Source organism: Orbicella faveolata, unplaced genomic scaffold (genome assembly GCF_042242905.1).
Source record: "Orbicella faveolata isolate gen_17 unplaced genomic scaffold, um_ofav_v1 contig_34, whole genome shotgun sequence".
Classification (NCBI taxonomy): domain Eukaryota; kingdom Metazoa; phylum Cnidaria; class Anthozoa; order Scleractinia; family Merulinidae; genus Orbicella; species Orbicella faveolata.
The window spans coordinates 34,093,133-34,103,934 of record NW_028301563.1 but is presented as its reverse complement, the minus strand read 5'-3'; the positions used below and the strand labels follow the sequence as shown (position 1 = coordinate 34,103,934).

Below are 10,802 nucleotides of genomic sequence, written 5' to 3'. Positions count from 1 at the left end.
TACTTGAAATTGTTCTGTACAAGACAGAGAAAAACTCTGCGAACCCACGAAGACGTGGAAGCCCTGGTAAACCGCAAAGAGTTTAAAATAGAGTGCGAGTGTCCAGGTACGTGAAGAAGTGCCTGTACAAAACAGGAATAAATATCAGTCAAGAACAGATACAAAGAGTATTCATCCAGTTTGCAAGTTCCACGGGCCTCTCACCACCTTGAAGAATATACTTCATTTGCGCATTTTATTCGAACATTAAAGTCTATAAAGCGAAGTTTTTGATGAGCGTGCATTCGATACATCTGGGTCAAATCTATTTCCAACCGGAAGTTGGATGTGTCTGTTTTCACACATTGTTCCCTGAGAGGCGAAGACACAACAAACACTCGATAATCGGTCTTACCAGTTTTAATCTTTTCCCCTACTACTTGTGTTAACACTTTTTTTGGTCAAACCACGTGAAACATGCACGGTATTTATGAAAGTTTCGCGTTACGAGAGAAAGCTAACATGTCAATCAGAAGTCATGTGATGTGAAAAACTGAAACTGATGCAAACGCGATCGGCATGTGGGAGTCGTGCATTTCTAGATAAGACCTGATAGACGAGTCAAAACAACGCCAAAGAACAGACTTTTCAATCACTTTTGTATACGATTGACATAATAATTTGCCAGTATATAAGAATCTTTTATAACAAAAGAAAAAACCGGCATAAACAATGAGGTTCAAACCAACTTTTGGTGTGATATTTTCGTTTACTCGAAAACTAAAAATATTAAAGTTGCTAGGCTGCCACTCAGATGGGATAGAATTTTTTGTTCAGAGCAGTTATTATATTAAGACCACCATTATCAACTGACATCTTATAATTTACATTTTGAAACCTGTTTACGTAAAATTGTTCAATAGTCGTCCGTGTTCTAAGGAATATCACAATTTCAACCATGAAGTGAAACCGAAAGTGAGAAAGCAATTTACGGGAGTTTTACCAGTGTTGATAATGCTTGTTTTTCCAGCCGGCGCGATAAAAAACGTATACAAGCGCCGAGGATCTATTCAAAACGCCGGCTTTACACAAAGCTAGCTTGTGTATTGTTAAGCTTTCACCGGAAACGACACACCCCCGTCTTGTAGCCAATCACATGAAATCTATTTAAAGTTGTTTACTTCATTCACCGTATCGAAAAATTCGCGAAAACGCAAAATTTGGCGTGAAATTCACGCGTTTTCCCAACCATTTACTAAAACCAAGCACTATGTGTTTTCTGAGAAATTTTCATGCAATAATACTACCGCAAAATTGTGGGACATGACCAGAATACATTATTAGTATGCACAGGTCATTAAAATTCATTGAATGTCAGGCAAAAATAAAGTGATTGATTGAAGACAAAGACGAGCAATATTGTCATTTTGAAATGGAACCAATCACACTGCATGTCAAAGGGCAAAGGCTCCGAGGACAAAGTTACGGAATCGAGATAAACAACATGAGCGGCGCAAATTTGTTTTCATTGTTGAAAATAAACGGGGCAGAAGCAGCCTGTTTCAAAATATCCCCTAGTTGAGTCTTGTGGTTTCGTAAATCTAGATTTCTTGGCTCTGTTTCTCGACATTGCAAACCTTCGCTTACCGGTTTTTTCGGCACGTGCGAACTTATTGGCCTATAGCCAGACTTCTCTGATCACGCGAATAACAGCGGAACGGGCTGTCTGCATTTCCGCTTGCAGGGCTTTACCGATCGTATAATTTACAATCGAAACTGAAACAAAACTACCAATCCTTGTAGATCCAAACACGCTTGATACAATTCTTTAAATATCGAAAGGCACATGACAATCACCACATTGACTGTAAAAACCCCCATAGCAAATTTATTGGAAATATTTTTTTTCTGTAAACTTCCAGATATCTATATAACTTTAACTCGATGGAATTTCCATCTGACGATAAGTTACCATTCTTGAGACAGGTTATAAGTGTTTTCTTTATAGTATATATATGTTCAACCATGAACAAGTCGCAAAATATTTTTGCACCATGCATGTGTTAAAACACGAATCTTCGATTCTTCTTGTATACGTCCGGCTTTTCTCTAATCAATGTAAAACGACTGAATCTCTTCTTTCCGCTCGCAGAAGATGTCTTACATCGACTGACTGCGATTATAAAAAATATAATGATTTTATAAAATATTTAATCTATATACATGTTCTTCATTTGTCTCAAGGCACGCTACTCCGTGCGCTACGAACGTGCTATAAATATAATATCTGCATGGTGCTGTAAAATGGATAAGTTCTGTCCGTTTAGTCTGCGAATCGTACGCAAGCTTTTTTCCACCGGCACTGGGTGCACCACAGATGTCTGTTTTCCATTCCATAAACCTTTCTGCATTTCTTACTTTCGCCTCGGACTTTTCGTAAGGGAGTATGGTGGTTGGAGTGGTGCTGAACTCTCGCAGGAGGACTGGTCTTGCCGCTTGATGCCTTTGTAGCCGGTGCATACGATAGATGAGCGAGTGTCTGAACATCCCAATTGAAGCGAGGATGTTGAAGTGAGTCGTAACCGCTTGGACAAGTTTCAACGCCCGGTTCAGTCCAAGGACTCTTTACCATGTCAAAGTGCGATTGAGTTGGTGTTGGAGACAGCGCCAGAGGCGACGGGAACACACTGTCGTTACATTCATCCTCGTCTAAGTCTATTTCGTTAAAGTAAAAATCCTCTTCTCCATCACTATATCCTTCCTCTGTAGCTCGTTTAGGCCTGAAAGACAATGCGAAAATCTTCGTTTGAAATACATCTCTGTTTCGGGGTTCACTTGGCGAGACATTCTTTAATAACATCCATAAATAAAATAAAACAATTCCGAGTGAATACAGCTATTTATCGAAAAGATTCTCGAACGTTTGCAAGACTAATTTATAACTCTATCCGATCGGTATTAGGAATAATTTTTATGATTTGGTTAGCAGGGTTAAGTGTATGAATTTCCGAAGAAACTTGTAAACCGGTACAACGCTGGCGAATGCTCCTAATAAACTGTATCGACGTCAAACCGAAGGAATTATTGTCTAAATCTTTTCATTACAGTCAGCTTAAATGAATAATTCCAACACGAAAGCGTGACAAAGTAAAACTGAGCTTACCCAAGATGGATCGTTCGAACATGACGAATGATTCCGGGGGCGGTTGAAAGGGTTTTCCCGCATCCAGGCCATGTACATTTGTACAAAGTCTTCAGACTTGAATTCGACGAGGTTGACGCCTGTAAAGACAATGCAAATGATCAGTTTTTTTGTTGCCGGCTTCTCAGTAACGTGTACAATTCTATGGGATCTGGAAAACGTCGGAATACGAGAGAAGTTGGAATCGCCGGAACAAATACAAAACAAACAGCAACACGAGACGGACATGGCGTGCACATGCAGCACATGCAATTTGAAGGTGTGAAATTGCTCGTAGACAACAAGACCTCGATAGGATTAACTCTTGCTAGGAACATTTCTGGCCCAAGTTAAAAACCGTAACAGTTTAAGACGATTTGCTTTGAAGATCTGGGAAATAAGCCGTGATGCTGCTTTTCTGATGCAACTGTTACGAAACCCGCTTAAAACCGCCAAACCAGGAAGGAATGTAACTTATATCGGAACGATGTAAACAACTAATTCTGCGAGTTTCGCTTCAAATTATTCTAGCCCGGCGCTGTATTTCTTACCTTTCTCTTCCGAGAGTTGTCCTGCCTTTGGAAATCCACTCCAATTCCCTCATCAACGGGTGAAGGGGGACCGTTGATGAAAAAGTTTGAATCATTTGGGTGAACGGGAAAAGTGGAATGGACCGGCGAATTACCCGGGCTTGGAAACGGTGCCATTTCGGAACCAGAGTCTGGCGTTGGAGGATAACCGAAGCACGTCTCTTCCACTGAAAATGATAAAGCAAAAACAAATTGTTAAGAAAAATCATTGTAGAATTTAGTGCTATCAGATCGCTAATAAGGGATATTCACGTTGTGAGAACACCTCCGAGAGTTAAAAGGCAAATAACCAACTTGTGCGCGGGATTCTGTCTGGAGGACACATAACGAATCAAATAATCTTGGTAACACGGTTTCTTTACTTAAACTTACTTTGGTCCATGTCTTTGAAAACTGGTGAGATAGACAGGGCGGTCAGAACAAGAGCAGCCATTTCTTCACTCCTTGTAACGTTTTCTTGTCGTTTCATGCAGCCTCTGTGTAAAAGTAGAGGTTTTCAATGAGGTAAAGAACAGAGATAGCCTTACAACATCATAACAAAAGAATATAAAAAGATTTCGCTCCATAGAACCTTAAAGCAGAAATAAATTTCTTTTCTACTAGCCACAGAATTCCTACTAAGAAACATAATAAATACTATAAAAGAAAAAAATCGAAAATCAAGGTATAAACTTTTTTGTGTGACCGTCGACCTCAGGCTTACTTACTCGCACGATTTTATTCCATGTGCTTTTATTTTGCACGGGACTGGACATGACACGGTCGATTTGGAACCGTTAACACACTCAGGATCCACCGTTGCTGAAGAGAACTTCTCTCCCTTCGTAAGGTGGATCTCATTTGGTCTTACAGCGACAATCGTGTCTTGAGAATCCAAAATTTGCACCAAAACTTCGTTGAACTCTGACCGGGTTTTGAGCACCCGAGCGCTCAGTTCTCGATTCTTGTACGTGATGTAAACATGTTGTCCAGTTTTCAGGGACGAAGCACTAACTGTACTGAATCCAGGTCCAACGATATCTCCTTCGTCCACCTCAGCTATATAATCATCGTCGAAGAGAATGGTGTAAGTATTTTCGCCGGTAGGCTTGCTTTTCACTGCCTCAATCACGCCGGAATAAAAGAATCCATCTTTCCAGGGAGCACAGACACGTACGCCAAGAAGCGAATTTTTCGGTCGTCTTCTGGAGGAAAGCATACTTTTTGCCTTCACGGCTGCCGCACAATTCGTCTATTTTTGGTCCGAAATTAAATATTTCTCCCGTTACGTCGAAACCGGTAAAACGCTTGTCGTGCAAAATTCGCCGAACGAAACTAGTGTTGTTGTTTTTACGGGAGTTCTTGGGGGTGTATACCATCCCTAGAGGGATTTACAATCTATTACTCTATTTGATTGGTCAAAACTGCCTAGAATATACTACGACATTTCCTATTCGTTCAAAGCTATTATGAGATTACGTGTGATTGGCTAATGCCAGTCGCTATTTTTAAACCCATTCAGCAGCTTTGTTTACACTACGATTTTGAAACGTGTCGACCTCACGTACGCATCTTTCTTTCGAAAGATCGATTGTATTCTTTTTATTTTGGCTTGAAAATCGATTCACCGTATCAGCATGGCGTCTCCTATCCGACCAGATCTTGAAAACCTGCTGCAAATGCGGTTGTTTTCTTGCACGGAAGTACCACGTTGAAATGCAATCCGAGCCATGTGACAGAAGTTACGGCTGTTTGCGATGTATGCAAAAATAAACCATGCTGTCTGATTGGTTAGGAACAGCAGGGAGGTGTCAAAAGTCACTAAGGACAAACATTACGATTGGTTGACAGAACAAATCTTTGGCACATTTGGCCGCCAGGTCGACGCCAGGGCAATTTATAATAGCCATGCAGATAATGTCATCTTAGCTCCTAGACAAGGCAAGGTTTTTAAATGCGATTGTCGTTTGAAATCAAATTTTGCAGTTGTTTTTACGTAATGACAATAGTCTATTTTTTTCTGGTTGCATCATGTTTTTCCGGCTTTTCTTTTGGCCGAAGACACAAGAAGCACTTGTTATTTGTTTTTTAAAGCAAGTTTCGTTTCACATTATGAACAAGTTGATTTAATTTCAAATATTCACGTATTTCAAAATATTGGATAGTCAGGACAATCAATATTACCTTTACTAAAATGCTTAAAATAACCAAAACTCCAAAACAATTTCTAATCCATAGTGGAATAATTGTTGCGAATACTGGTGCCTTCGGGGACATTTTACAACGCTTCCATTGCCTTGAAACGATCTGTATTAACAGAATTAAATGTTACGCATTTTTGAAATTTGGTAACCTCTGCCCCAAAACATATGATATGCTAGACTTGTTGTGAAATTGCGATGATAAGCAAGCTTGCTTGTGTGGAAATTAATTGATCACATTTCATTTGTCTCTTGCTTCGCTAAGCCGGCCGGCACGAGAACGAATTTTTCCCCTAAGGGGATGTATTTCTAAACGTAAAATAATAACAGTCAGAAGCTTGGTCGTGAAGGTTAAACGCTACGTAGGAAAGAATTTTTGAAGAGCGGTAAACGAAAGAATATACTGAAGTCTAGTCTCGTGATAGTCAAAGCTGAACTGCCAAAATTAGACCAAAACAATAGGGTGCGAGCCAGCATGACCCATTACGGAGGCTAATATATATAAGATTTTTTTTAACGGACAGTTGCTGAAGAAGCTTATCTCCCATCTGTCATTCTGAAATGATCAGTCCTAGAGATTTGAAGTAGATCGTATAACAGAGTCACGTAGCGATCGTAGTGCCGTAACAAGAAGTTTTTTTACTCTGAAATTATGTTGTTTACCAGGTCTTGGAAACGTTTAATTCAGGCCAACAGCACGAACGACTCTTAAAACAAAAGCTACAGAAAATAATATTATCGATCTTGCAATGTTCATAGCACAGTTGAAGTAAGGGCTGGAACAAATTATTATTATTATTTTGGAAAAAAAAAAGATGCATCCATTTATTTGAAATGATATTGACGCTCTTGACGAGATGGGATCAGCTAAAACTATTTTAATTTTCGCCTGTCAATTCCATTGTGGCGTTTGTCACGCGAACGCTCGGGTAACTGTTTAAAAGAAAGAAATGCAAAGCGTGTCAAAGTAGAGTATTTATGCTGGTATAGGCCCGATCACAATATAGACCAGGATCAAAACCAGAATAAAAAGGATTAAGAAAATTAACGACGATTTTGAATTCGATGTGCTTGTACAAGTTGATCTGTAAACTCTGGCCTACATCCAACATTGCTCGACCAGCATCTGAACGGTCACGGCTGGGAAAACACGAAATATCTTTTGCCAACGAAAGCATCCAGAAAATTCTATTTCACAGGGGCAGAAGAAACAAATATGTTGCCTTCAAAACGAAAACTATACGAAATGCCCCATTATAAAGAGCAGCGTTCTGTCATTACATGGTAAAAAAACCCCATGGTATTGCACTATTATCGAGTTAAGTACTGCACATTTATTAATAACGGCGCCGAACACCGCGTCACGTACAAACACTAGATTCGCAAAATCTTTGTTTTTGATAACTTATCCTGATTTAGAAATTGCACGGAAACAACAATTGAATAGTCTTATTTTAGCTGACGCCGGTTTCTCGTGATTAATCAGTTATTTTCAATTTGGTTTACCGGGGAAGGTTTAGGGGTTTTGCTTTGGACGGGGATAAATCTCTGAGGGAATGTTACGGGCGGGGAGTGGGTGGGAAGGGGGCGGGGTGGGGGCGGTAAGTGGGCGCTAGCTAAGCGTGACTAATCTAATGAGATCCAGTGGAGTAAATGAGCGGGAAGGCGGGAAACCGGGAAACAAGGGATGTCGTGTATTATGGGGGAAGGTGCAAGGAGGCGACTGTGGTCCGCTGGAAAACATCATGTGTGAGTTATGCAAGAGGATGATGCATAACCATTGTTTTGCAAATTGAAAACAATCACTCGATTATACCGCCAACACGTACATACACGAAACTAATCTGACAAATACGTTTATCTCGGTATTACTGTTCTGATAAAATATCGGTATTAGAATGGCACACTTTTTAAAACATGCTAAAAATTAATGCGCAGAGAAACAGCAGACCTGAAATATAAACAAAGACCAGAAGTCGAAGACGAGTGCGATCGACCTTGTTTCTCCCTTTCTGTTTGAACAGGTGGACTGATCTCGAAGCGAAACAGTCAACGTTCCTGTGTAAAACGTTTTCTACATACGTTTTCTACAATCAAAATATACTTTCAAGCGCGCCCCAGGCCAAGCGATCATACTGCCAAATAAACAGGGTTCGGCTTTGAAATTTGATGATGAAGGAACTGGCGTAAAAGATAATTCAAATGCTAGCAAAGTTGCGTGCTATCGAGTTGACAATTTTTCATCCGTCTCCGAAAATAGCCTAAATAATTCCCGAGATCGGCAGCTTTCGCGTGTTTCCAGCCATTATTTATGTACGGAGGTCACAAGCTGTTATGGGTCCGTCACGCGATTCAGTTCTAACTAATTGAACTAATCGATGGTTTCTCATGTCGGCCAGGTTTCCTCACGCTAACCGAAGACGGCTTAAAAGAAGTTCACAAAAAATACGATTTGATTGAAGAGAATTGTTATTATGAATACACGGAGGTTCAATTCAGTTTTCACTTTGTAGTACTATGCGGATTACATTTTCAATGTGTTCGATCTGAACGATCGCGAGTATAGCTCAAGACAACACTTAACTGAAACTACAATGTAGATGAAACACACGATAGAGGTGATAATTTTTTTTGGACATTTCTTCATCGCTTCTGTGAAAACAACATGAATTCTCCAAATTCTTTGATTAAAGAACGTAAAAAAGAGGCCATTTATTAACTTAAATTTATCACACGCAGTAAATTTCCATTTGGAATTGAACAGCCAGAGTCTTAATCCAGAGATTCCCAAGATTCTAAAGTAAAACGCGAATAAGGTATTAAATCGACACTGACCACGGCATCGGTCAATGCAACACCAAAGAAAAGTTGTAACAACCAAAACAGCCCTGCTCGTAAACCTGAGTATTACTTCCAACGTAAAAATGGTAAAACCGGATTTGTCTATTAATCGCCTTTCAAATCGCAGAAATAATCAGAGAAGAAAGAAGTTCAATCGATTTACGCGCTGCGGTTCTCCGATTTTTTTTCTTTCGGGTAGGGCGGCTGTGACACCGCGGGCTAAGTAATTCAACGTCGATGTCGTTGTAATCAACGAGCACTTCGATCCAACGTTTCGTTTATTTTAAAAACAATCGCCATACTGTCTGTTTTTGATTGCGATTAAATAAGAGGTACGTAGGGGGGGGGGGGGGGAACTCCCATATAAAAAATGCGAGGGTGCTCGTCAGAAATTTTGAAAAGAACCCTCAAGCCAAGTGTGGGCGTGGCTTGAAATTTTTTTCTCCCTTAGAGGTACATAACACATTATCTCCCGTCATATTTTTTCGGCTCAATACCCTACTGCGGGTATCGCAAAAGCTCCCGCTCCTGGCTCCCGCTGTGGACCGCTTGAGGCTCAACATCCTAAGAAGCACTAAAACCGCGTTTTTGGCCCCTGAAAGGTAGGACGAGCACCCCCGTCATTTTTATATGGGAGTCCCCCAGGGGTACGTAGCTGGACAGGGCATGCAAAGGAGTTACACCATCACAGACCAACTATTCGAAATCCTGCCTGAAATTGTGAAAGATGTGCTTCACCCTATGTCACTAGCTACGGAGCTATTCGCGAAAAAACGGAGACAAGACTCGAGAGAGCGGCAAAAATTCAGGCCTAGAAAAGTTCGAATCCAGGTCACTTTTCAGTGTCGTGCAGAGTAAGACCTGTTAACGAGATTAGGTAATATTGGGCAATACTAGGGCAATATTGGTAAAAAAAAAAATGCAAGAAGGGTAAGAAGCCAGAGAAAGTCATTAGCATTAATAAAACGCCATCAGGGTTTCAGGTTTTGATATCCGAGTGTGGAGTTTAACCGATCAAAAATAGTGGGTAACGGCTGCACATAATTAGACGCTTAGACGTAGGTTTAAGGCCGGGCGAGTAAGCCCAGCAAAAATTCCCAGGGATATCCCTCGGGTGTTTTGCAAGTTGCGCCATAATATATCTGACAGAGGCGGTGCTGTGAAAAAATTGTTTACTGACAGTGCGGATCATGTTTTGGCAGGAATTTGAACTGTGGGTGAGTTTGGACATTGCATTGAATCCACTTATTAAATCCAGTTCTCAAGTGCAGTTCGCATTAAGTTTATCACGTACAGCGAGGCGTTTGGCATGCAACGCAATCGATTAATTGATACTGACGGAATGTAAACACTCCTCAAAATTTACAGGGGTATCTTTGTTGTCAATATTTGTCTCATTAGCATAAACCACTTCAGTTTCTGCATGACTGAGCTACGAAAATCAACTCTGGATATTGAAAGGGCATGGTATGATCAACTATGCCAAGAAATTTTAGCCTTTTTCTGGCGCGCGAGCGAGCACATTTTGTTTTGCTGTGACTGGGCACGCGAAATCTTGAATTCGGAAAACAAGGGAGGCTTGGGGACTAAAGAGAAATACCCCACCCCCTCTCCACCCCCAACCTGCCCTCTTTCTCTCGTCCCAACCCTCGAAGTCTTGCGACTGATGGCCACCCGGATAGGCAAACAATTTGACATTTCTAGAGCAGTCCGCGGATGTAAAATACTTTTGGTAAGACGTGTGTTGAAAGCTCAGAAGTTACAAAGAACGTATGAGCTGATAACAGAAATTTTGCAATCAAGCATGATGCCTAGGCAAAATTAATGCAAACAATTACATCAGGAACAATTTTCCTTGAAGCCCTGTATTTGATCGTAACAATCCAGGGGGAAAGTTTGGAGACAGCATTTCTCGCTCTCCCAATATTCCACTCGTGTTTCCATAACTCGATAAAAGCACGGTAACATTGCACTGAGGCTGGGAATACAACGCCGTGACACTTTTGTTCTTCGTATTTGTGTTATGTAACT

At 40.7% G+C, this 10,802-nt stretch overlaps 1 protein-coding gene across 1 annotated transcript; it reads right to left on the bottom strand.

Annotated features, from left to right (window-relative positions):
- Positions 1-1,840: 1,840 nt before the first annotated feature.
- LOC110049136 (zinc finger protein 704-like) lies at positions 1,841-5,094 on the bottom strand. Its single transcript, XM_020754912.2, has 5 exons — positions 4,458-5,094; positions 4,123-4,226; positions 3,712-3,917; positions 3,143-3,261; positions 1,841-2,759 (listed from the first exon to the last, which is right to left on the bottom strand). The coding sequence occupies exons 1-5, from the start codon at positions 4,946-4,948 to the stop codon at positions 2,303-2,305; spliced, it is 1,377 nt and encodes a 458-aa protein (XP_020610571.2). The 5' UTR covers positions 4,949-5,094; the 3' UTR covers positions 1,841-2,302.
- Positions 5,095-10,802: the final 5,708 nt, after the last annotated feature.

Excerpts from the sequence above, each read along its gene's own strand:
- LOC110049136 (XM_020754912.2), bottom strand. The coding sequence starts at position 4,948 with ATGCTTTCCTCCAGAAGACGACCGAAAAATTCGCTTCTTGGCGTACGT. Across the intron at positions 3,918-4,122 it reads TTTCAAAGACATGGACCAAA|TGGAAGAGACGTGCTTCGGT; the intron begins GTAAGTTTAAGT and ends TATCATTTTCAG. Across the intron at positions 2,760-3,142 it reads GTTCGAACGATCCATCTTGG|GCCTAAACGAGCTACAGAGG; the intron begins GTAAGCTCAGTT and ends ATTGTCTTTCAG.